General features: G+C 46.7%; 1 protein-coding gene across 1 annotated transcript in view; it reads left to right on the top strand.

Moving 5' to 3' along the window:
• The first annotated feature begins 535 nt into the window (after positions 1–535).
• DDR2 (discoidin domain receptor tyrosine kinase 2) overlaps positions 536–26,397 on the top strand; it is a 138,116-nt gene continuing 112,254 nt past the window's right edge. The window contains exon 1 of the mRNA XM_039245981.1: positions 536–631. Coding sequence (XP_039101912.1) covers positions 626–631 — 6 coding nt within the window. The 5' untranslated portion in view covers positions 536–625. The remainder of the gene's footprint in view (positions 632–26,397) is intronic.

Below are 26,397 nucleotides of genomic sequence, written 5' to 3' on the forward strand. Positions count from 1 at the left end.
TTTTATTTTATTTATTTTATTTTATTTTATTTTATTTATTTTATTTTATTTTATTTTATTTTATTTTATTTTATTTTATTTTATTTTATTTTATTTTATTATGAGAGACAGAGACAGAGAGCGAGTTGGGGAGGGGCAGAGAGAGAGGGAGACACAGAATCTGAAGCAGGCTCCAGGCTCTGAGCTGTCAGCACAGACCCCGATGCGGGGCTCGAACCTACTGACTGTGGGATCATGACCTGAGCCGAAGTTGGACGCTTAACCAACTGAGCCACCCAGGGGCTCCTAATTTCTAAACTGATAAATATCAACAGGTGCAGCCCTCCTAAACAGAACCTCTTTGCGACCCCATCAGTGACCGGGGTACTTGTGGGGGTCTCTGTGTGACAGTCGAGCACAACAGCGTTGTGTTGGACAGAAAGTGTGAGTGAAGCAAAGTTTGTAATGCAACATTGCTTTCCCTTTTCTTCCCCTTCCATAAAGGGATATCTATAAGCGGCCTGGGGTTCCATGCTCTAGAAAGTTCCAAGGCTTGTGGCTTGACGCAAAGACGTTGCGACAACTGAAGACACGCAGAAGTTAACTGTCGTCAAGGACCCCGTTCCTCAGAGAATGTTCTGCACCCATGGATGTAAGTAAGGCCAGTCACTGAAGCTGTCACCCCATGAGACTGGAGGCGAGGGGAGGAGGGGACTCCACCTGCTGCCAGTGTGGGCTCTCTGGAGCCCCTCACTTAGCTGGCTGGTGTCACAGGGAATGTTGAGCACGTGGGTTCTGTGCCGAGAGCTGGTATCAGAGGAGACCATGGTTCGGATTGTATGATGTTGAATGTCAGTTCACTCCTCACGCTCATGGATCCAGATGTGGCTAACCTCAATTAGCGGCTGATCCTGGGGTGTCTTCCCTGACTCCGAGTGGCCCAGGGTATCTTGACCTTCCCTGTCTCGACAGGGTCCACTGGAATCTCAGGGTTCCCACATCCATCTAGGTCTCTCCTAATACTACAATTACATTCACTTATTGTTTTTACAAGTTGCCTTCATCCAGCAATAATTTGAGATGGCTTAGAGAAAAATAATAATTCAGAGAACTATTAAAATCTGGGTAATCGAACCAGAGTTCTGTAATAAGCTTTGAGGGAATGAAAACCTGACCTGGGGTACTTACTTAGCTCTGGGACTCAAGGCAGAGAGAGGTGTGTGGGGCACGTCAGAGCATCTATGCGTCCATGAGGAACTAGGAAGCGTTCCCCCACCTCAGGGTGGTCTGCTCCGGGTGAATCTTGGCTGCATGGGACTTCTCAGTTCATCCTTTAGCAGAGTTGGATTCCACTAATGACTAATGAATCTAAACTTGTAGTAAGTCCACGAGTCTGAGACCTTTCCAGCCTGGAGCTCACCGAAGGCAGAAACCCTGTCTCCTTCACACGTCCATCTCTGCATCCAGCAAGGGTCTGGCACACAGAAGACGCTCGGGGGGAACCCGCTGGCTTACTCCTTATGGCTCCCGTAGAACTTGCTGAATGAGTAGATGGCTGAGTAAATAATATGGAGCCGTGAGTCCTTGAGGGTGAAGGATGAGGGCAGGAGGGAAAAGTGGCATTTTCTCACATTTTCCAGGAGATTGCTTCTCACTCTCAGGATGCTCATTGGGTTATATACTCCTTGCCATTTATTATCGAAGGACTAAACCCCTTCCACATTTCTCCTTCACCTCCTTGTGATGATAAAATACCTTGGGTCCCTTTCTTCTCAAAGATTGCCTTGAAACTAATGTATTTCCTTCCTTCCTTCTTTCATTTGTTCCTCCCTCCCTCCCTTCCTTCCTTCCTTCCTTCCTTCCTTCCTTCACCCCTCCCTCCCTCTCTTCCAATAGACTTCAGATAGACTCTTGATACCAGAAGAGCTAAAACGGCTGGACTGGAGCCTTCATGATGTGCAGCTGAGAATGAATAAGTCATAGCTACAATGTAACCACCAACTAGAAGTTACTGCAGACTTTTTTCTATTACACGAGATTCCTCAGACATGATTCATCTATGGATCGTTCCACTTTACCTTTCAGAAACTGTCACCGTGGCCTTTTCTTCCCCTGCTACCCAATCTCAGGCGACTGTTTCCAGAAATTACTATCAGTATCCACGGCTTGTACCATCTACCGCCTTGTCTTGTAAAGCCTCGTCTGGCTACCGCCCCCCACCTCCACTATCATGTTACACCGACAACTATCTCAAGTCCTTCTGCTCTCCCGGGACAGAGTCCCTCTGGTCTCTTGCTCCTTTTCTGAGAATGACGACATTAAGTATTTCATTCTGTCCAGAGGCTTCAGTCTCAGTTTCCTGTGTCTCCTATTAATAGGAGGACCAAGTAATTTAGCATCTAAATGGGAACACTTGTGAGGGAAAGGCGGTGTTATTAATAGATGCTCCAGAACATGGGGCTGATCTGAACGTACGGTCAAGGTTGGCATCTGCCATGAATACCGAGAGCAGAGGTTACCGATAGCCTTTGGAGATCAGCTCCTCCGGTTATGTTTGGTTGGTTGTTTTGGGCCCCAGGGCGGGGCTCTGGTATCCATCCAGCCCAGCCCAGTGTTACATAAGCCTATGGAGACTCTGTCCCCTCGTGGCTGTTAGAGCGCCCGGGGGACACGGTCAAGCTCGCCACGGGACTGGAGGCCAGCGTTCGTGAGCCGGCAGAACGACCAGCCTGTCTTCCCCGCCTTTTCCTCCCCTTTCGTCGTTCCCTCCTCTCCCCTCCCCCTCTGCCCCTTCTCCTCCGGGGGTCTTCGTTCTTTTAGTCTGCCCCCCCCACCTCCTCCCCACCCCACGCCTCCCTCCTCTCGCTTTTTTCTTTTTGTCTCCTTCTCTCCATTTGTCATTCACACCATCTTCCTTTCCTCTCTCTCCCCAAATGGCTCTTCCAGCTCAAAAGAGCAGGACTGCCAATGTGAGCTTCTCCTTTAAAGGAAAAGTTTGTGTTTCCAACCGGGGCTTGATTCTCCTTCGTGACTTAGAAGCCGTCTTTCTCCCACTGCAAGTGGCCGAGGACTGGTCTGTTTCTCACGAGTGTCTTGGATGGGAGGTTCTGATATCAGGTGTCTCGGAGGACGTGTTTTCCAGGGCATGGGGACAGTGCAGCCTGGGGGGGGGGTGGTTGCAGGTGGGGGTGGTGTGGGGATGGGTGACATTCGGAGCCATGACCGGGACAAACCTGGGAGGTGTCTGCTTGTTACAGAGCACGTTACGGTTGAGATAAAAGAGGCGCTGTGACCACATTGCTACATAAACCTTGGCATCCGAGATTTTTGAGTTTGGCTGTGCCAGGATCATTATAGGAAAGACAAGGTGAGGACCAGTGTCTGACTAATCAGAGAGCCACAGCTATTGCGGGTGTGCCACGCAGGAGAGGAGAGACTAGTTAGAAATTGAGGGAACAAGCCTGCCCAGGAGAGAGGAGGTCAGGTGTGCAGCTGGCTTGGACATTTCTAGATTAACTGGGCTCCAACAATGTTCTGAAAAGCATGAGCTGCGAATGGACGGTGGTGATGTACAAGGAGCCGTGGGGCTGGAGAGCAGCGTGGGACCCAAGGACTTTGGGTCACAGCTTTACTTACAAAAGTGGTAACTGTTATTGGGCACCTGTGATGTGCGAGGGACTCTGCAAGTGACTTGAAAGCATAAGGATAGAAGTGAGAGATCATTCTAGCCCAAGCGCTCATGGCCAGCAAGAAAGGGAAGGAACAAAAGAGAGAACCGTGCTCAAGGAGGTGCGCAGAGGGGGTTGAGTGGTGATGGTAGGGGATGGCACTTGGGGCTGGGTGGTCCCCGACTGTGGAGGGGTGGGGCTGGGGCCAAGTGTGGGGGTACAGGGCAGCAGTGCGGTATGCAGAGGCCGAGGGATGGGTTGGTCCCTAGCAGCAGAGCTGACCTTAGTAGCAAGGACAAGGAGTGAGCTGCGAACAAAGATGGCACTGGATGTGGGAATGGAGGGGAGGGAGCAGCTGGTAGTCTATGGGGAGCAGAGGGTTAGGGCCGAGGAATGGTGGGAGAGAGCGCTGGAAAGGAGGTGGGTTCTGGGGAGAGAGCTCTGACTGCTGGCTGGGCTGCGGCATCTGGACGCCATCTTAGGGATTCAGCATCTGCATGGTACAAGCCCAAGGAGGGAAGGATGACGTTGCTTCTGAGGATGCCAGTTTCAGATGCCTCTCTTGCCGAGTAGGGGTGCAGTTCTGAGCCGATGTGGCGGGGGGAAATATTCAGATGCCTAAGAATCTATATGAGTGAAACACTTGAAGGCAGCATGTTCTAAGGTGTTGGTCTCTTGGTTTTCCTTTGGTCTTCATGGCTTATAAGAGACTTAAGGGTCAGCCACAGCCTGCATCACCCTCAGAGTACATCTAGGGCTGCTAGCAAGAATCTTATTTCCACTGTTTCCATTTTCATTGCCCTATAATTTCTCATATTATATTAATTATTTTAGCCTCAGATTGTGGGCCGCAGGAATGATGTTAAGTGTTCCTGGCTGGCAACATTTACTGAATTTCTTTCTGTGCTTGAACTTATTCAAAGTTCCTGCTTCCTGGGCATGGAGCTCCGGGTCCCTCCTCTTGTGAAGGATGAGAGGGGTTGGGGTATCCCTTCTGGACATTCATAACATTTGTCAGAATTGCCCACTGATGTCTCATTGTCTCAGACATTCATGTGACCTCTTATATTGATTAATTTTTTATGTGCATGAGCTTCTGCCCTCCCCTCCCCCCCAAAAAAAAAGAGATTACAAGAACCTTTTAGCCAAGGCCTGAGTGTCTATTAGGTGGATTTGCTTTTGTGTAGCATTTAGCATAGTGTTCCACATGCATTATCTGTTTGGGGGTTGAGAAACGGGGTTGGTGGTGGTGGGCAGCTGGAACCCATCTGCTCCCATGTTTCATCCCAGAACTGGGCTTTATAGAGGATGTTCCAAAGCAGATCTTTGCTAATCAAAGCATCATTCACTGATAGCATCGCTGTCACCTGGGAACTTGTTGAAGATACAGAGTTTCAGACCTCAGACCTCAGAGTCTGTAATTATTTTTTTTAATGTTTTATTTATTTATTTTTTTGAGATAGAGACAGCGTGAGCAGGGGAGGGTCAGAGAGAGAGGGAGACACAGAATTTGAAACAGGCTCCAGGCTCCGAACTATTCCTCAGCACAGAGCCCGATGCGGGGCTTGAACCCACGAACCATGAGATCATGACCTGAGCCGAAGTCGGACGCTCAACCGACTGAGCCACCCAGGTGCCCCTGTAATTATTTTTTAAGTTTTTTTTTTTTTTGGGGAGGGATAGAGAATGAGAGAACACATAAGTGGGGTAGAGGGGCAGAGTGAGAGAGAGAGAGAGAGAGAGAGAGAGAGAGAGAATCTTAAGCAGGCTCCATGCTCACTGCAGAGCCCAATGAGGGGCTTGGTCCCCTGACCCTGGGATCATGATCTGAGCTGAAATCAAGAGTCGGACGCTCAACCGACTGAGTCCCCTAGGTTCCCCTGTAATTTGGTGTTTGAGACACACTGGTCTCCAGATGTAATGTGGGCAAAGCACCTGAGGATTGTGTTAACATGCAGCTTCTGATATTATTTTTGGTTCCTTAGGTCATAGTAGACAAGTAGGCCTCAAAGTTTTCTCATACCAAAGCAGCAACTTCCTTCCTAAGGGGGTCAGGGAACATCATCCCCTCCTCAAACTGGCACTCCTGCACAGAACACATGGTGTATGTCAGGGATTGGCACACTGCAGCCGGTGGTCCAAATCCAGCCTGCTGCTTGTTTTTGTAAATAAAGTTTTATTAGCACACAGCCCTGCTCATTTATTTACATAGTGCCAACAGCTTCTTTTGTGCTACGTAGGACAAGGTGAAGAGTTATGACAGAGACCTGATGGCCCACAAAGCCTAAAATATTTACTATCTGGGCCTTTACAGAAAGAAAACAAGTTTGCTGGTACTGCCTGATGAGATGAACCCAAAACATTTCCTTGAAGTTAAGGACATAGCTGTAATCTTTTGTCCCAGTGGCAAAATTTGCAAGCCCATCTTCATCTATCATGGAGAAGCAAAATCATAAAGCAGTTCCCTAGCGGGTAGTGAAGTGTCCTGTGCCCCAAATCGATCCAGATATTTGTACCAAGGAGTCTGTGACATGCCAAGGCCCATTTCATAACCACCTCCTCTGAAGAAGCCGACTGTAATTTTATTGAGCTGACTCCTTCTTCCACAACTTGATTCTATTAACTGTTCAAAGTAAGTTTTGACTTTCCTCGAGAACTGAGAGGAGCCAAGAGGAAATTCTGAGGAGAAATGGTCGGGACCAAGGACTCAAAAAGCCCGGAAAGGGTTGGGTAGGATCTCCTAAAACAGTAGCCTCAGCCCAGCCCACCTCTGGGCTGTTCCCCAGGCAGCCAGACTCAGACAGTGGGATTCTCTGGGAGATTCTCTGGGAGAATCCCACCACCTGTCTCTTATTTGGGGCTTGTGAATTGTGAAATGATGGCACACTCCAGCTCCAAGCTCTCTGCGTGTGTGCCAAGCATACGGAGACGGAAGGCAGAGGCTTGGGCCGAGGAGCAGGAAGTGCAGGGAGAGCGGGGAGGGAGGCCGCTGGCAGAGGCATCTGTTCTGCAAACACAGTGGAGCAGGGGGAGGGGTGGGCGGAGAGAAGGCAGCCATGCTGGAGGATGTGGGCACGCTGCTCTGATCTTTAAGTCTTAGAGACCCTGGCTCTCCTTCCAGAACCAAATTTCAGGGGAGATGGGTGTAGGAGAATTAGGATCCCTTTTCCTCTCCAGGGTGTTCTGGGGCCAGCGTGGTTTAGCGTGGGATTCTATGGGAATTTTTGCCATAGCTCTTGGAGCTCTACGCTTACTTCACTTTGTTTCCCATTGTCTGCATAGCCCGGGACACTAGCAGGTTGTTTTCTGTTTTGTTTTGTTTGTTTGTATGTTTGTTTTGAGGAGGTGTGGACAAGAGTGGGGAGCCCCCTCCTCAATTCCAGACTTTATTTTACCTCCAACCAATTCTGAGAGGCTGTAGGAGTGAATTAGCGCCTCCTGTGTTGAGAATCACCCGCCCAGTTGCAGGACTTCCTCGAGATTCCCTAGCTGATTGGATCAGCTGGTCAGAACATGGAGGTTTAAAAGCCAAAGTTACTATTAGAGCTGACATGTCAGCAATTCTCTCCATTGGAAGAAGTGTCACGTACTCATGTAGTCATTCATTTCTTCTTGCATCCAATGAATATCCATTGAAAGCCTGCCATGTAACAGGATGGTGAGAAAAACATAAACTGGAGAGGCAGACAAACCTGGGTGCAAGTTCTGGTGTCTCCACTTTGAGCCAGCTACTCCCCACTCAGATTTCCCCCCTCCTCACTTCACTTTCCCTGCATCTTCCTGAACCTTCGATTGGGCTGGAAGGTCCCTTCTCTCTGTGTTTGTTGCAGCCCCATAGTCTGGCCACGTACAGTATGATCTGGAAATTATCTGTTCAGGTATCAGTGTCTCTCCCCACATTGTAAAGTCATCCAAGGCGGGGATATTTGTTAATGTTTTTTATCCATGGTTCCTGATACACCTGGATATTATGGCCGTTCTAATATCTGAATCAGTTGGGTATTGGTAGAAGACAAGTACTGGAGAATCATGAAAATACACAGAGATGTCCTAGTCCACTTTTCCTGAAGTGAATGGTTGAGGGGGGTGGGGAGGGTGGATCTGGAGACCCAGGTTTGTGAGGCACAGTTTGGGTGGATGAGTTGACAATGGACAAGAAGCTCTATGTCTCCCCCAGAACATTATATGCTCACTGCAGTGGGGGCGTATCTTATTTGTTTCTGTATCCCTTTATGTTCTTAAGCACAACCAAGAAAGTAAGTAGACAGTTGGATTTGGATGGACATTACAAGACCAAACCCACCTGCCCGTCAGATCTCCCCATGTTCCTGACATGTATCTGTCTTGTCTTGGGAGCCAAGATAGTGGAACCGTTCTATGAAACACATAGATTTGGGGAGAAGAGAGTAAATGCCGTTTGAAACATGTTGAGTATGAGAAATGCCTGTCACACATGCAGGCCTGGAGGACTGGAAGGAGGTGGGGGCTGGAGCCTTGTGACTTTTCACACGTCTATGTTAGCTCCCCAAACCAGACCCAGAACTCATGGTATAGCCTCTATGGCACATAATGTGTACCCATTATAAAGGACCTGGTACATATTTATTGATCCATTCTAAAATATTGGGCTTCCCGTGAGAGTAACAGATCTGCTGCCGATGCTTGAGCAGAGCTGTAAGATGATACACATTTTGCTCCAGGAAGACCCGATTGTGCTGCAGTATATGAGAAAGATTGTAAGGGAAGGAGGTAGAGGTGGGGAAGCTCGTTAGGAGAAAAGCAAAAGGGCAGGTGGACAGTGACGGAGTCTGAGCAGAGCTGTACCGGGAGGAAAAGAGAAGAGGGGGGTTTGACTCTGCAGGAGGCTGGTGACTCGCCTCACTCCATCGCATCAGCCCTAGCAAAGTCTCCTTGCTCTAGGAGGAGCAAGGACTGGCCTTGTATGGCTTTGGAACAAGAGCCAGTGACTGCATCCAAAGGAAGATAATGAGAAACACACAAGCCATGGAGATCAGGAAAGCACCGTTAATCTTTTCGTTTCAAACTTTACTTTCCAAAGCCCTGGGAAAGGGTGCATAAGCTTCTGTGTGTGGACTCAGGCCCTTTATGAGGAAATACAAGATGGAATCCCCCTTAATAAACACTGAACAGACAACATCCGGGAATCAGAATGGCTGGGAGAGGCTGGGTGGGGTAGGTAGTGAGGAAAGGGAGGGGCGGAGCACTGGTCAGAAGACAGGAGAAAGCAAAAGTGGTCCAGGGTGAGTAGACCTTGAATTTCATGGAAGCTGTATTCCTCCCCCCTCCCCCTGAGTCTAATTTTATGGAGAATTTTTCTTCAAATATGAAATTAAAATTTTTTAAAGTTTATTTATTTATTTTGAGAGAGAGAGAGCACCCAACTGGGGTAGGAGCAGAGAAAGGGAGAGAGAATTCCAAGCAGCACAGAGCCCAACATGGGGGTTGAAGTCATGAACTGTGAGATGACCTGAGCCGAGATCAACAGTTGGACGCTTAAAGGGCACCTGGGTGGCTCAGTCGGTTAAGTGTCCAACTCTTGGTTTCACCTCAGGTCATGATCTCATGGTTCATGGGTTTGAGCCCCGCATCAGACTCCATGCTGACAGCTTGGAACCTGCTTGGGATTCTGTCTCTCTCTCTGTCTGCCCTTCCCTTCCTCTCTTTCTGTCTCTCTCAAAAATAAACGTTAAGAAAATTAAAAAAAAAAAAAGTTGGATGCTTGATCGACTGAGCCACCCAGGTGCCCTAAGATATGAAATATTTTTGAAATTAAAGAAAAGTCATTAAAACAAAGAAACTACTTTCATTCAATAAAAACTCTAGTTTTTAGAGTTATATGTTATTTGTATGTATCATAATGCCCCCAGACTTATAAATCAATTCGATGAGGTGTATGAATGACCTTAAAACCCATCTATACTATTTGATGTAGGAATTTCACGTTTATGAGTCTATTCTAAGGAAATACTCTGAAGGGGACAAAAGTTACACACAATAAGGTAGCATTAAGTAGGAAAAAGAAATGCTCTAAATGCCCAGCACTGAAGTTATGGCTAAATATGTAGATTATAAGCCTTTAAAATGATAGTTTTGAGAATTAAAATTTTCACAAATGTTTTTGAGAGAGAGAGAGAGAGAGAGAGAGAATGAGCAGAAGAGGGGCAGAGAGAGAGAGAAAATCTGAAGCAGGATCCAGGCTCTGAGCTGTCAGCACAGAGCCTGATGCAGACTTTGAACTCATGAGCTGTGAGATCATGACCCGAACCTAAGTTGGACATTTAACTGACTGAGCCACCCAGGTGCCCCTGGTTTTGAGCATTTTAGATAATTTTAGAATTTATGGTTTTATATTAAGTGAAATTAGAAGTTGCAAAGTTATATAAAGTTATTAAATAATGATGTAAAATCCACAGAACAAAAACTCTGAGGAAAAAATGTCAAAATATTAACTGAGTTTGGTTTTAGCTGAGGAGCTCATAGGAACCATTTTGGTTCTTTGTAAAATTGGAAGTTCATAAATAGGCATGCATGGCTTTCCTGTTAGAAAAGAAGGAAAAGAAGTTATGTAAAATTTTTTGAAGGAGAATGATATTATGAAGGAGTTTTTGTAGTTTTCAGAGAGAAAATATGAAAAATCAAGGTGGGCTCTTTCCTGGAACTCTGAAGGTCTTTCCTCGCTCCCAATCAGATGTCCTCATGTGTGCTTGGGGACAAAAAATAGCAAGTTTGCTGTCTGAGCTCTGCTCCAACACACGTAGGAGTTCTCTGTCACCAACATGGAAATAAGATCCAGACCCCTTGGCCTCCTCATCAACATCTTCCAGAAACAAATCCCAATTGACCCTTTCCAGTTTTGTCTCCCACGAGCTCCCTCCGTGTATTTTCTCCTCAGATCAAATCCCCTCTCAGACTTGCTATTTCTTGTATGTGTCCCCAGCTTCCCGTCTCTGAACCTCTGCTTGTTCAGGGAACAGCATGTTCACAGAGCGAGTACAAAGCACAGCCAGGCAGGCCAGGGGATGGGTCGTGCTGTGTGGTCTTGGCCAGCCCATCTCACCGCTCTGATTCTCCAATGGTGCACCTGTGACATGAGGGAGGTAGTAGGTGGTTGCCAAGCTTCCTTGCGGCTTCAAAGCTGGGTGAGCCGTGTTCCCTCAGTGTCCCAGGAGGGGACATCTGTCTCTTCCTTGCCCCATATTGTAACTGCTGCCCTTAAGAGTCCCTCCCCCCTCCACCTGTCAAATCCTGCACTTCCTAGCTCTTGTTCTTTTTCCTTCATGACGTGTCCCTTGGGGTTCTGATGAACAATGTGTGTATCGGCCCTTTGGTCACTCATACGTACTATGTCTTATGAAAACCATGGCTCATGCCAAGGGTATAATACATACTCCCATTTGAATAAAAGTTCAACTCCATGGGAAATAAAACCAAATTAAGTGAACTTTTGAGATGAAGTACACACTTCTCTAGATCCTTTGTTTATGGTCCAAATAGAGCCCAGCCTGTGATCCCCACATACTTTTGGGGAGATGGGCGTGTAGATCATTTACAGTATTCCCCCAAATCCTAAGAAAACTCACATGGGCCCAACAGCAAGTCTGTGTTTATTTTGAGTCCAAGTAAGAGGAATTTGTTTCTTTTTTAGCCAGCACATAAATGTGAACTTCACAGCTCGCCCTTCTGCCAACCATTGGTTTGCCCTTCAGCCCATGGGTAGCTCCCACCATGACCAGAGCCCTTCTCTCCCTTTGTATTTCGACAAATACCTTCCTCCCCTCCTTACTCTCTACTACCTGTATGTCTACCTTGGACAAAACGAAGAGTTTGATTGAGCTAGCTGAGATATACCACAGCATGGAGGGCATCTTTGCCATGTTCCAGCCCAAAGGCCACTCAAGAAAAAGGGGATCAGAGTCTTCATCTGACTCAACCTCACAAGAACACCCAGGGCAGCTGGGCAGTCCCCAGCTGTTTATTCTGTCCCTACCCATTCTGTCTCCTTCTGTTTCTTATTAATAGCAGGAGAGACTGTGAGCTGCTTAAGGGCAGAAATCTTGCCTTGTTCATCTTTGCAGCTCTTTCTAGAACCAAGTATGGTGCTAAACCGAGGGGAGGCCTTAGTATTAGTGGACTGGATGAATGGGCACACGAAGGACAGACCTACTCTGAAGGCCACGGGGGCAGTGTGAGCTGTGGAGAGCTCAGGGCAATAGCCTGAGTGGACCATGGGCCCTTGCTCTGGCTTACTGGTTATATAACCTTGGGGACATGTCTTCCTCACTGTGGGATGAGTTTCCCCACCTGCTGAAAAAGTGTACGTGTGTGTGTGTGTGTGTGTGTGTGTGTGTGTGTGTGTGTGTGAAGAGGCTAGTGATTGAAAATGTGTGCCTTGGGTAACGTGTGTGTAAAATCGTCTGGCTGCAGTTGAAGAGTAGGCATTTATGTAATGCTTTTTTCCCCTTAAATATTTGTAAAATTAAAAGAATTTGAAAATCACCAAATACACGTAACTCATATTCCCAGCATTTAAGAATGATATAAAATAAGAAGTAAAATTTCCCTTTCCAGCCATTTCTTTTAATTCCCCAGAGATAACTGCTTTCCTTAACGTTTAAGGTTTGATGCTTATTCTTTCTGGTATTTTTCCAGAGTTGCACAGGCCTACCTATATGCACACATCCCCACATTTCCAAGTGGAACTAATCACACCTATTTGTCTATCAATTATCTATCTACCTCCCCACCTACTTATCATCTATCATCTATAAGTCAGTTACTTAAAAATTGTTTTAATATATATTAAAATTTTTTTAATATTTATTTTTGAGAGAGAGAAAGAGAGAGTGAAACAGAGCACAAACAGGGGAGGGACAGAGAAAGAGGGAGACATAGAATCCGAAGCAGGTTTCAGGCTCCAAGTTGTCAGCATAGAGCCCAATGTGGGGCTTGAACCCATGAGCTGCGAGATCATGCCCTGAGCTGAGCTGAAGTTAGACGCTCAACCGACTGAGCCCCACAGACGCCCCTCTAGCTACCATCTCTTCCGCAATGTTCTCAAGATGATATCCCAGTGCTGAGGCCAGCTTAGGTGCTATAAATGTGGCCCAAGAATTACAAAGGACACCCCAACCATGACACTGATCCTCCACCCCTACCACAGGGCAGTGTCTAAAAGGGGCCTGTGGGCATCTGGTTAAGATTGGCATTCGTTGACATCTTCCTCAATTATCTGCAGGAAATACCAGCTTTTATTAAAATCTTTTTAAAAAGATATAAAAACAGCTGCATCGATAGGCAATCACTGGAGACCAAGAATTATTTCACAGGCATTGGAGAGAGGCTGCCCGGAAGGAGAACAATTCAGCCTGGAAAAATGCAAACTGATGCAAAGAACTTGAAAAGTCTGTGGGGAAACGGGCAGGGCCTGGGCGGAGACGGTGAGGCCCTCCCCTCCGGTGACAAGTGTAAAAGGACACCAGAAGACCCCGTGACTTAGATGAATACAATTTTAATACAGTATTAAAATAGTCAATTTGGCAAACTCTAGCCCATGCGCTGGTGGCCTGTTTGTGGTTGAGGCTGAATTGGAAAGCCACCAGGAGCCAGCCCTGAGCAGCAGGGGACCTCCACGAGAATTCTCTGACACATAAAAACCCTGGCTCAGCATGTGAATGCTACACACATCAGAGCTTAGTCTCCAATTTACAGGAAAAATACTGCTGAAGAAAAAGAATGAATGGATTTGGCTATTTTTATTAATTGCCTAGGGCTGTCTTAACAAGTTCCCATAGACTGGGTGCCTTCAGACAACAGAAATCCATTGTCTCACAGTTCTGGAGGCTAGGAGTCCAAAGTCAAGGTGTCTGCAGGGTCAGGCTCCCTCTGGAGGCTCTAGGGAAGCGTCCTTCCTCGCCTCTTCTACTTCCGGTGGCTCCTGCAGTCGCTCCAACCCCTGCCTCTATAGCCTTCTTCCCTGTGTGTGTGTCTCATGTCTCTGTGTACCTAAAGCCAGGGGTTCGTGCCGGTAGAGGGGCAGCCCCTGGCGAAGCAGGCACTCTGGCACTCATACGTCACAAGGCATACGCAGCAGCCCTTCTACCTGTCTTTGCTCTGCTCTCCCATCTCTGCCATCTAGAACAGGACATGGGACCCAGAAAACACTCAGCGAATAGGTGCTGACTGGATGCATCATTCAGCATTCAACCCGAGAAGCAGAACCAGGAAGAGATAGATATCGAGAGGTTACTGGCATAGGTGACCACAGGGGCTGCCTCAACACGACCCCAAGCCGCGGGGCAGGCCACCAGGGAGGGCAGGCCGGGGATCTTGGTGCTGGGCGGACGCTGCTGACCCCAGTGGAACTTCTTCTGCTGGGGAGTCTCAGCTCTGCTTCTGTGGCCTTTCAGTGGGTCAAATAGGTTCCATCCAGATGATCTAGGATGATCTCTTACATAATGTCAACGGATGACACGTTTTAGCTACATCTACAAAAACAAGTTACAGTATCACCTAGATTAGTGTCTGAATAGCTGGGGACTAGAGCCTAGTCGTTGACAGATCCAAGACTATGGCCCCCAGGATTAAAGAAACCATTGCCCTCTAGTTTTCTCTGGGGCATTAGCTCCGCAGCTAATATCAGCCTGAATACTTTTGACGATATTGACTGAATTCGGCTCTGCTGCTGCCTCTGACCCTGAGCTACCTCTGTCGGGTCGGCCACCCACAGGCTCACGCGGTCCGGAAGGGTAAGTGGCTCCTTTCTGATTTGCCAGGAGCAAGCGGTTATGTTAGCTGAGTAGCGGGAGCATTAATTTCAGAGATTTGACTCTGGTGCAAGTTCTATGGGGCCAGAGTGGGGGAGGATGCTTTCCGTGTTGGCCCCAGTAGACATTCTCTGCTCGTTACGGTGGTTGAAATGCTGGATTTGATCTTTTATTCGTGGGCCAGGAGGTTCACAGTAAATTAGGGGTGTGGTCTGGTAGGGCAAAGTGGCTGTGGCCTGGCCTCTGCTCGCTGTCAGCACACACTCACACACACACACACACACACACACACACGCTCTGTGATGGGGGGGCTGCCCCGAGAGACCACAGATGGTGGGCTGGGGAGGTGGATGTAGCGGGGAGTGGTAGAAACAGCACTGGGCTGGGAATGAGCCGCCACTGCTAACTTCTCACCAGGGAGGCCCTTGGTAAATATGTCCTGATATGGACACTGCCAGGCTAAGCCCTAGGCTTCTAGGATTGAGTGGTGAACAAGACAGTCCCTATCCCTTGTCATGTCGGAGCTTCCTGGTGAGTGATTTCAGTGAGTCATCACGATCACGTCTTTACTTGTGTCTTTAATTGAAGAGTAATTGACACACGACATTCTATCAGGCTCAGGGGCACAGCATCGTGGTCGGACACCTCTATCCGCCCTGTTGTGCTCACCTCGAGTGCAGCCACTGCTGTCACCACGCAGCGCTAGGGCAGGACCATTGGGTTCCTGGTGCTGCACCTTTCATCTCCGCGGCTTACGCATTCCGTAGCTGGAAGAACGCTCATATCTGTACATTTCCTGAAGTTTATCATTTCCCAAGCGTGTGGGTTATGCATGTGGAAGTAGGGGGTTAGTGTGGGTTAGGGGTGGGAAGCCTCTGGAAGGAGATAATTGATTATTAATGCCTTTCCTGCCTGGAGTTAGGCCCTTTGTCTGACCCTCATTTCCTCTCCTGGGAGTCCCCTCCCTCGGCTGTGTTGGGCGGCCTGGGTCTCCCCTGGCCTGGATCTCTCCTCTTCAGAGACCTCTCTCCAGTGAGCCTCTCTAGCCTGACCTTTTGCCCAAGCTCTTGCCTTGGACTCCAGCTGCGTGGTGGACACCTCCTCTTGGAAACCCCTAGGCATTTCAAAGGCATGGCATCTGCACAAGAACTTAACCTTTCCATGATAGTCTTCCTTCCCTTTCCCGTCACTGGTAAGGTTATCAGAATTCCTTTTGTTTTTTTTCCATTTAAGTCAAAAACTTAGTCATCGTTGACCTGCCCTCTCTATCACACCTGCACCTGCCGGTCACTTAGCCCCACCCTTTTGTTCCCTTATGTCTCTTCTCTCTGTTTATTTGCCATCCCCAGTGCGCAGTCATACTGTCCGGGCCACTTTTCCCAACCACCTCCATATTGCAGATTCCCCTCCATGTTGGTCTGTCCTTTCCAGGGCTACCAGAGCACATGTCCCTGATAGACCTGGTGGGGTCACTGTGTTGCTGGGCTCTGCAGCAAGACGCTGGCCTTCTAAACCCGACCCTGCCACTTGCCAGCTGGGTGAGCTTGGGCATGTGATTACCCATGCTGCGCTGCAGCTATGCCACCTGTAAGAGAGTCATGCCTACCTCACGTGGTTGTGAGTGACCTCAGTGGGTCAGTCTGCACCGACAGTGCTGATATGTATTTTTTTAAAAAAATTTAAAATATCTATTTAATCTTGAGAGAGAGAGAGAGAGAGAGAGACAAGGCAGGAGTGGGGAAGGGGCAGAGAGAGAACAGAGTCCGATGCGGGGCTTGAACCCACAAACTGTGAGATCGTGATCTGAGCTGAAGTCAGCTGCTTAACCAACTGAGCCACCCAGGCCCCCCACGGGCAGTGCTTATAAAAGTGCCTGATGTCCTATCAGCATCCCATCCAGGTCAATCCTCTGGCCCCATGTTGCTCCACGTTTCCTCTCTTATACCTAGACTCTAGCATTTTTCTAACTCTCATTGCGTGTTATATGCCTGAATTGTTGTTTGGGAAGTAGTCCACGCACTAGTGGCTGGATACATGATGGATACATATATCCATTGTACATGGATATATGATACAAACATGGATAATGATGTATTTGTCTTTCTCCCCATCCCCCTAAAGTCTACATATACATATATATATATATGTAGTTCCCTATATATATGTTAAGCTATATGCACATGTAGATATACACATGTATGCACATATCCTAAACTATATACATACACATATACATGTAGGTTCATATATACTCTCTTCTATGTTTTTTCAATTAATTGACTCAGCATTCTGATGATGCTTCTAAATTAAAAAGACTTATGTGGACAAATTCCTACCTGTGTGTGATAGTGAAAGAGTAGTTTTTCAAAGCTACTATCCATTGCACTAATGATGAGATATATGTATGTTCCAAGGTTCCAGTCTTTCTGATAAGGGTGCTCTGTGCTGACCAGTCCCGGGACAAGTCGCCCAGCAGCACGTCCTCAGGGACTCTCTGTCCCTGTGAAACAGACCCGCGGAGAGACACGGAAAACCTCTGAGATGAGCTCATGGAGATGCTTTTCTGTGATGAAAATAGCCACGTGAGGTAGTGCCAGGGATTTCAGGTTCCCAGAGTATAATTAGGAGTTTTCCCGACTCATTGCACACTGTAATTCATCATTATGTGTGTCCTTCAATTATGGGCTCTAACTGTCCATTTTAGTTCTGTAATTAGATACAAAGACGTTAATTTTGTAGATATTATAATCAACTCAAATGTACTTCCAGATTCTTTCCCCTACCCTACCTTTTAAGGAAAATTAATACATCATTAAAGCATTTGTGCATGGACGGAGCCTTTCAGAGGGCACCTTCTGGGAGCCAGTGGTCCCTGGCTCGGGAGGGAGGCCCAGAAGCATCACCTTGCTATTCCCCGTACACTGTGCGACTTGTGTCAGAGACATCTTGCCAGGTCTAGAACAGTGAAGAACTCACATGACTCTATAGAAACAATTTTTCTGGACTGCAAAATTTAAAGGTGACACCAATGCTTAATGAATCATGAGAGACGAAAGAACTAATGTTAGGGTGACTTGGGCTTTCTGTTTCTCTCGTGACTTACTAGAGATGAAAATATGAGGCGTTTTAGATTCTTGAGGTTTGTATTTTTATTTATATATTGGCAGCAGATTATCTATCATATCTATGTATCTATCATCTACTTATCTATCATTTATCTCTTATTTATCATTTATCTATATATCATCTGTCTATCTATAGATCTGTCGATCTATTGATCTATTGATCTATTTGATCTGTCTACCTTTCTATCTACCCGTCTATCTATCTACCCATCTATCTATCTACCCATATATCTATCCAACTTTCTATCTATCCATCCATCCAACTTTCTATCTATCATCTATCTATCTCTCTATCTCTCTATCATCTATCTTTCTATCTATCCATCTATCTGTCCATCTATCTATCCATCTATCTATCTGTCTGTCTATCTAGCTAGCTAGCTATCACCTATCATTATCAGAGAGAGAGACGGAGGGAGGTTGCTTTACTTTAAAAAAAAAAACCCCACCACAAACCTTAATTAACTAGAATTCATTTTGTAAGGATTGTCAATAATTCAGTTCTTTCTTCATTTTTCCCTCTATCTATAGCACTCTAAAAAAAAGAGAGAGATTTAATCAGTGACTTATGCTATGCCCATTTTATTCTATATATTCAACGTATTTACCTACTTGCCCCCATTGATAAATCTAAGCAAAAGGAGGCAGCGTGGTAGAGTAGAAACAGCCTCACTCGGGGGTGTGGCCCCTTTCTCGTCTCCATTACTCGAATACACTGTGTGATTCCACCAGTCTTAGACTTCATGTGCCGTCTATATGCTTCTGTCCCTCAACTTTCTGTCTCCAGCTGCACCCTTTCCTCTTAGCATCAGACACAGATACCATTCAGAGCTCTTAATATTTCCTCTCCGATGACTCATAGGCATTTTAAGCTTTGTGTGTCCCAATCTGAATTGACTTTTCCTCCAAACTCTCTACTCTTTTCTTCCCAAACCTGAGCAGTGGTGACACTTCCACTTAGCCAGTCAAGCCAGAATGCTCAGTCATCCTTGATGGTTCCTCTTTCCACCTGTGAACTGCTAGCAAGCCGTGTTTTGCACCCCAGAGCAAAACAGGTCTGCTGAGCTCCCACCATTGTCCCGGTTCTGGCTGCCATCAAGGCCTGCCTTGTGACCGTGACCGTGACTGTGACCGTAGTACCTTCTTGTTTCCCCCTCCAGTGCTGGTCTGTCCCCAACTTTCTTCCCAGTGCCAGCAAACACAATGTCATAAAAAATATATACATGTTAGCTGATGTGACCCCCCTGTTTAAACTTTTCCATTGATTTACTTTTTTTTTAAATGTTTTATTTATTTCTAAGAGAGAGAGAGAGAGACAGTGCGAGCAGGGGAGGGCCAGAGAGAGAGGGAGTCACAGACTGAAACAGGCTCCAGGCTCTGAGCTGGCAATCAGCACAGAGCCCGACGCGGGGCTCGAACCCACGAACCGCGAGATCATGACCTAAGCAAAGTCGGACGCTTAACCAACTAAGCCAGCCAGGCGCCCCTCCATTGATTTCCTTCGTGTAAAACTCATATCTCTTCGTCAGCCTGGACTGCTGTAACCAAATGCCACAAACTACATGGCTTACACAACTGAAATTTACTTCCTCATAGTTCTGGAGGCTAGAAGGTCCCAGATTAAGGTCAGAAAAGGTTCAGCTGCTGGTGGGAGCCACCTTCCTGGCTGCAGAAGGCTGGCCACCCTCTTGCCTCTCCCCGTGGGGCACAGAGGGAGAGCCTGTGAGGTCTCTGGTTTCTCTTCTTACAAGAACGTTAATCCCATAGGTTCCTATAGGTTCCGGCCCCCCACCCTTATGACGTCATTTAGCCTTGATTACCTCCCAATGACCCTGTCTCTGAATAGTCACAGTAGAGGTTAGGACTCCAACATATGCATTTGGCAAGGAAGGGGGAACAATTCAGTCATAGAACATGGCTGTGAAGCTGTCTGTGGCATGGGGCTCTCCACTCATTCTGGTCATCTCCAATCCAGCCTCTCGAGGTTCCTCTTGGTTTGAACAGGCCAAACTCTTTTGCTGACGACTTTCTTGAAGGCTATTTTTTTTTTTTATGGAGTACCCAACTTCACCTGACCTTTCTCCTGGCGACCCCTTTTCATTCTTCAGGTCTGGGCATCATCTCAGGGAGAGCGTCCCCACCTGCAGGGACCCTTCTCATTCTTCGTCATTGTGTGCCAGCCCTGTCTGTCACAGGACTCAGTGTGCCCTGATAACAGACCCTTAACTCACTGATCTGGTAGCCAGCCTTTAACACGGAACCTGGAACACGTTAGATACTCAGTAACAAACACTGAAGAACAGGGACTGTGCCTGCTAGGAACTAAGAACTCCGAGCAGGATTAACCTGCTTTCATAGGTGACCAATGTATAGGGCAAAGTGTGTCATTTATCTTTTGACTCGAGTGGACCACCCTTTTGCTGTATGTACTGTTTCACCGACAAATCTCCCCTTTTCCTTCCATTTTATTTTATCACGGTAAAATACATGTAACATAAAAATACTGTGTTGACCATTTTTAAGGACACAGTTTAATTATATTAAATATACGGAGGACCCTTGAACAGCACAGTGTTGAGGGACATTGACCCCTTGAGGAATCAAAAATCCATGTATAACTTTTGACTCCCTCCAGATCTTAAAGACTAATAGCCTGCTGCTGACTGGAGGCCTCAGTGATGACATAGTTGATGAACATATTTTGTATGTCACATGTATTGCATACTGTTTGTCTACAACCAAGTGAGTGAGAGAAAAGGAAATGTCATTAAGAAAATCATAAGGGGGGCACCTGAGTGGCTCGGTTGGTTGGGCATCTGAGTTCGGCTCGGGTAATGATCTCACAGCTTGTGAGTTCGAGCCCCATGTAGGGCTCTGTGCTGAGAGCCTGGAGCCTGCTTTGAATTCTGTGTCTCCCCTTCTCTCTGCACCCCCTGCTCTCTCTCAAAAATAAATAAACATTAAAAAAAAAAGAAAAGCCTAAGGAAGAGAAAATGCATTTGCAGTATTGTACTGTGTTTGTGGAAAAGAAATCATATAGAAGTGGAGCCATGCAGCTCAAAGTCATGTTCAAGGGTCAACTGTATTTGTAATATGCAGCCATTTACCACCCTCTCTCCTCACAGCGCTTTTCATCGAGTAAAACTGAAACTCTACACCCATTAGGCTGAAGTCCCCCTTTCCTCTTCTGCCCAGCGTCTGGCTGCCATCACTGCACTTTCTGTCTCTGTCAAGAACACTTTCTACTAATACTCATCTATTTGGTCTAAAGGCTTATGAAGTTACGCTTATCGCTTTATTTTGAACACACTGTTCAGTCAGGAGTCTGAATGTGAGTGGTGCAGAGCACTGTGCAAAACATTTATCATCTGCTAATGACATTGTAATTATTGTTCTTTCGGGTTTTTTTTAAGTTTATTTATTTATTTTTGAGAGATCGAGTGTGAACTGGGGAAGGGCAGAGAGAGACTGAGAGAGAGAGAGCTACTGATAGTGCGGAGCCTGACACGGGACTTGATTCCAGAAACCGTGAGATCATGACCTGAGCCAAAATCAAGAGTTGGATGCTTAACCGACTGAGCCACCCAGGTGCCCTTGTAACTATTGTTAGTAAAGTTAATATCAGTGTCAGAGACCCACGTAGAGTTTTCCTTTCTAGAAGTACTTTGATGGGAAGGATAAATGGTGCAAACCACTTTCACAGTTGGGGGCTGAGCAGAAACACTGCTTCATTCTGAAAATGCTTCCTAGAGCTCCCGGTGGCCCTGGGCCCATGCTGGACGCCGCACATGAAGACGTGTGTAGTACAGAGGTCGCAGGTTAGCGGGCGGGGGGCAAGACACAAGGACTGGAAGAAAGGGACGCTGTTGCTGGTGCAGCTTTTAGCGCGGCCTGGATGGGGCCACAGAGGCATGTGGTCAGTTCTGTGGGGCGATAATGGAGGGAAGGGCAGGCTGGTGGCCATGTCATGTTGGTGGTGTGTCTGCCCGGCAGAACAGACCCATGAGCAAAGGCCTGGAGGCTGGAGAAAGGCTGGGGCTTTCATGGAGCCACATTTTGTCCCTCTGAGCAGGAGTTGCAAAGAGAACATGCCTGGACCAAAGACTTGCACATAGTAGGCACTCAGTTAATATTTAGTAAATCAATGGGTGGGTAACAATGGCATGGGTGGGGAGGGGCTTGAGACTTTGAGAGAGGGGCAAGATCACAGAGGACCTGGTGTGCCTTGCTGGGACCGCGATGGCATGGAGAGGTGGCCCCAGGGGTTTCTCTAAGCAGTGCAGGGGAGGTGGAACACCACCATCTGGGCACTGATTGGAATGTGTGAGCATGATTAAGTTGAATGTATGTGTTGGAGAAAGTTGGGAAGTGTGTGTGTGTGTGTGTGTGCGCTTGGATGAGAATATGTATGTATAGGAGTAACCTGGAATGTGTGTGTGTGTGTGTGTGTGTGCAAGTGATTTGGAGTGTGTGTGTGTATGTTGGAACGCTATATACGTTAGTGCATTGGAGTGTGTGTGTGTGTGCATGCATATGCACAAACATGTGTAAGTGCAAGTGAGCAGTCAAGAACGCTTTCTACTAATATTTATTTGGCCTAAACGCTCACGAAGTTATTCTTGTGTCTTCCTTCTGATCACATGCTCCAAGTCACATGCAGAAACGGGCAGAACAGCTCAGACCAGTGATTCTGCCCTGACTCACACTAAGCTGCTTCCAGCCAAGTTAATTAATTGCTCCCTCCTCATGCTCACACAGCACTTTCCTCTGTAACACTTGTCACACGACAGTTCTTAAGGGTTTATGTAATGCTTTCCTCTTGCTAGCCTGTGAAATCCTTAAGGATGGAAGAGTGTGTCACTTATCTTTCTGTTCCCAGAGCCTAACTTTTTCAGGCACATAGTAGGTTCTCAGCTAATGGTTGTTGAATAAACTCAAGGAAAAGCAGCTGTTTGGTAACGTATTCAGCCAAAATTAGCTGGTGTCTTAGAAAATCTCATTATTGCCTCCTGGACTTTGGAAACAACAGTAATAATGGTTACTATTTTTTAAAGAACCTACTATGTGCTAAGTACAATGCCAGATACATTATGTGCAATGTTTTTTTAAAAAAATGTTTATTTATTTTGAGAGATGGGGTGAGTGGTGGGCAGGGAGAAGGGAAGGAGCAGAGAGAGGAGAGAGAGAATCAAGCAGGTGCCACCAGTGCAGAGCCTGATGTGGGGCTCAATCCCATGACCATGAGATCATGACCTGAGCTGATATCTAGAGTTGGATGCTTAACCGACTGAGCCACCCAGGCGTCTCTTATGTACAATGTTTTCTAAAGTCCCTGGAGTTTCAAAAAATCCTAGGAGGTGAATATTATCAACTGCCTTCTACAGATGACATAGGTGGGCTCTGTAAGGTGAAGTGACTTGCCAGATCACAGCTAGAAAGTAGAGAGCTACAGCCAGAGCCAAAGCCTGAGCTAACTTAATTCGTGCGCTCTCCACCCTGCCCTTCCCTGTCGTGCCCTATCCTCAGCTCTCTCTTCCCTGCACAATGGGAAAAGTAGCTCCTTTTCCTGTAAGAAATAAAAGGGTTTAATTTGGTCAAAGGGAAACAAGGTTTCCTCTGTGCTCAAGGGGGTTTGGCCAATCACAGAAAGGGAACCAAAAACAATATTATCCCAGAGACATGGCCAGTTTGGGCTGGGGCCAGCTCTGGATGCTGGGGGCTGGTTCCCAGGAGTGCAGGAAGAATGATAATCGTTCAGTTGAGATCCAAGCTCATGGAGGCCAGTTGAGAATAGAGATTCCCTTTCCCTCAAATGTTTGCCTTTTTCTTTTCTTCCCCAAGGATCTAGACAGGATGTCTTCGACCCCCTGGGGAGCCGCTTCCCAATTCTACTGTTACTGAGTTGAAAACTCCGAATTTATCGTGGGTTTCCTATTTCCCACTCCGTGTTGGTGACTTTGGTGGATTTAGACAAAAGGGTGAGGCGTTTCTATCTCCAGATTGCCTCGCAGATATAGGTGGTATTCTGTTAATATTCTGTTTGTAGATGTATTCTAATTGGCTAGTTACTCTTTGCAAGGCTCCATTCATGGATAAATTGCAGTTCATCTTTGCAGACTCCTCAGCCCTTTTCCAAGTGGGTTTCTCATTGTCATGGGCAACCCAGAGAGGCAGAGGAAGCACAAAACAGCTTCCTGCAGAGACCGGTGGGGCGTCAGAGGGAAGTCTTAGAGCCCGTTCTTTCCTTCCTGACTTTCTGCTCTCCAGCTTGGATGACTCATCCACACAGTCTTTCTATTTAGCATCTCGGGGCTGAAGAGCACCCCCTCCCCCAGGCAGCCTTCTGCTGTGGGAACCAGGCAGAAGCCAACATGGGGGTTATGAATCTGGAGGGAAGTCAATGATTTCAGGGCTCCTGGAAGGTATCCTACTTCTGAAATCACTTCCCGGATGTTATTTTTATTCTCTCAGCATTGGGTTTAGATCTCAAGACCTGCTGTTTGTCACCTCTCTCGTTTCATATTACTTATGTGCTGGGGTTTTGGCAAAGGTTTTGTGGCTATTGTTGTTTATTTTTAAAAATTTTTATCGAAGGGAAATCCCAAACACCTCTTTCATAGACCCTGGGTCACAGAGTTGGGGGCAACTTGTAGGGAAGAGGGGGAAATGAATTTGGTGAAACCAGAAGTCAGTAAAGGTCACTCTTCTGGGGAGACACTGAGTTCTGCACACAGATCTGTCCACAGAGAATAACACTAAAGAACATGGCTCTGAAGCCAAACTGGGAGTGAGTTCAAGAGTCAACTCCCCTACCTACTAGTTGTGTGACCGTGAGCAGGTTAAGTAACTTCTCTGAGCCTCAGTTTACTCATACATAAATCAGTGATAATCATAATTTCTACCTCACGGGGTCTCTGTGAATGTTAAATGAAGCACTAGATGTAGAACACTAAAAATAGTTCATGGCTCATGGTAAACACTCGTTGAAAAGTGATTATTAATACTTGGTTGCTAAGGGCCTGTCCTACCCTGGTGTGTCAACCCCTCTCAAATAAATCCTCAGAGATTTAGCATTAGGAGCCTAGGATTGCAGAAAGTGAGGGTGGGGAGGAACTTTAGAGACTGTCGGATCCAAACACCTCTTTTGTAGATGAGGAAATTTAGGCTCCGGGTCACAGAGTGAGTGACTGAGGCGTGAGAAAAGAGCATCCAGTCTGCAGCCCAGGACACATTTCTCTCAAAGCTGCCTACCCTCCGGGTGTGACCGCATGTCTCCCTGTAAATCCATCTCCCAACAACCCCTTGTACAATTTCAATTTCTAGGAGAGCCTCTCAGATAACAAGGTAGGTTGTGTTCAAAGACCAGTGAGGTGAAGAACTGCCCAGCCGCTGGTCTCCAGCACAGATTTGGTGAGGGGAGCTCAGTGGAGTCTGAGAGACCCACGGGTAAAGGAGAGGTCTTGGGGTAGTTTGGTATGGAATGAGAAAACACAAAAATTCTCAAAGTCATAGATTCAATATCTTATTTTTAAATCAAAGACTTGGGTAAAATGTTGTCTTGATGCTTCCTGCAATGCCGAGGCATGTTCTTAACGAGAGCAGCACTTCCAAGCTTCATTCTTTCCCACTGAAGGCCTCAGTTCATTGGCCTCAGACAGAATTAGAATGACATCAGGAAAAACGGACTCCTCTGAAAAAAAAAAAGCGTAAAAATAATACAACCCAACCTTAGAGAAGGTTTCCTTTTTGGGCGAGAGAACTTTACTCAACATCCTATCAGTTTGAACACATTCCAGTCTTTTTCTATAAACACAACGTTTTATAAAATTAAAACTACAGAGCTAAACATTTCTAAGAAAGCCCAAGTCGTGTTCTTGGTTCAGCCAGGGACTCGCTGACTGTTCTCAGGGAAGTCAGTCTTCCTTCTTTTGTGGGAGGAGAGCATTGCATCCTTACAGATGTGAGCACCGGCGTCTGCTTCTGTGATGGAATGTGGTAGAGTAGACAGAATATGCTTTGGAGCCAAAAGGTCTGGATTGAAACCAGACTTGAAGCCTGATCTCTGCCTCCTTATTTGTTGGATGACCTTGAGAAAGAGTCTTAACCTTTCTGGATCCATTTTCTAGCCTTTATAAAATAGACCACTGCCACACAGAGGTAGCATATGCAGTTTAATGTGTACTGTGCTCAGCCTTGATGAAGGTGAAAGGTTTCTAGGGACTCGTGCTAAAAAATCTCGTCTATATGGTCTTTAACTGCACTTTGGTTGGTTGACTTAGGCAATTTACAGTTGTGGATTGACTGAGGATCTTTGTTGTTTTTCTTGATGCTGGCTCCCCAGGTCCTCTCCTCTCCATGGTGACAGGGGTACTTACCAGATCATTATATCCTTCTATTTTTATTAATCAAACCATCTGAGTGCCCCTAGATCCCAGGAGATCCTGCAATGGATGATGGAGTGGTAGGAGAGTGAATGTTCCCAGCCCAGGGATGTTCACAGCTGAAGGGAGCCATGGCTTGTGTGTAGAACTCTGCTTCTCTGCCCTGAGTCATTCTATTAGCTGCTTCATTTTTAAGGGAGGAAAGTTAATTTTTGGTCCTCTTTGGAACATTCAGGGGACTCTTGCCATGTTCAGAATAGCCTTGAGCTATAAACTCATGAGGCCCCTGATGTGTCTGTGTGTCTGCTTTGGACCAGACCCAAGGTGCTGCCCTGTGTCTTATTCACAGTGAGGGTGGAGGGTGGGGAGGGTCAGTGTTTATCTTGGTGGACCTCACTTGAGCTGGACACGGCTGCTTTGTTGGCTCAGGCTGAAGTATGCTTCTCCCTTCTTAATTGGC

The sequence above is a fragment of the Hyaena hyaena genome, unplaced genomic scaffold (genome assembly GCF_003009895.1).
Source record: "Hyaena hyaena isolate Hyena2069 unplaced genomic scaffold, ASM300989v1 scaffold_275, whole genome shotgun sequence".
NCBI classification, from domain to species: Eukaryota; Metazoa; Chordata; class Mammalia; order Carnivora; family Hyaenidae; genus Hyaena; species Hyaena hyaena.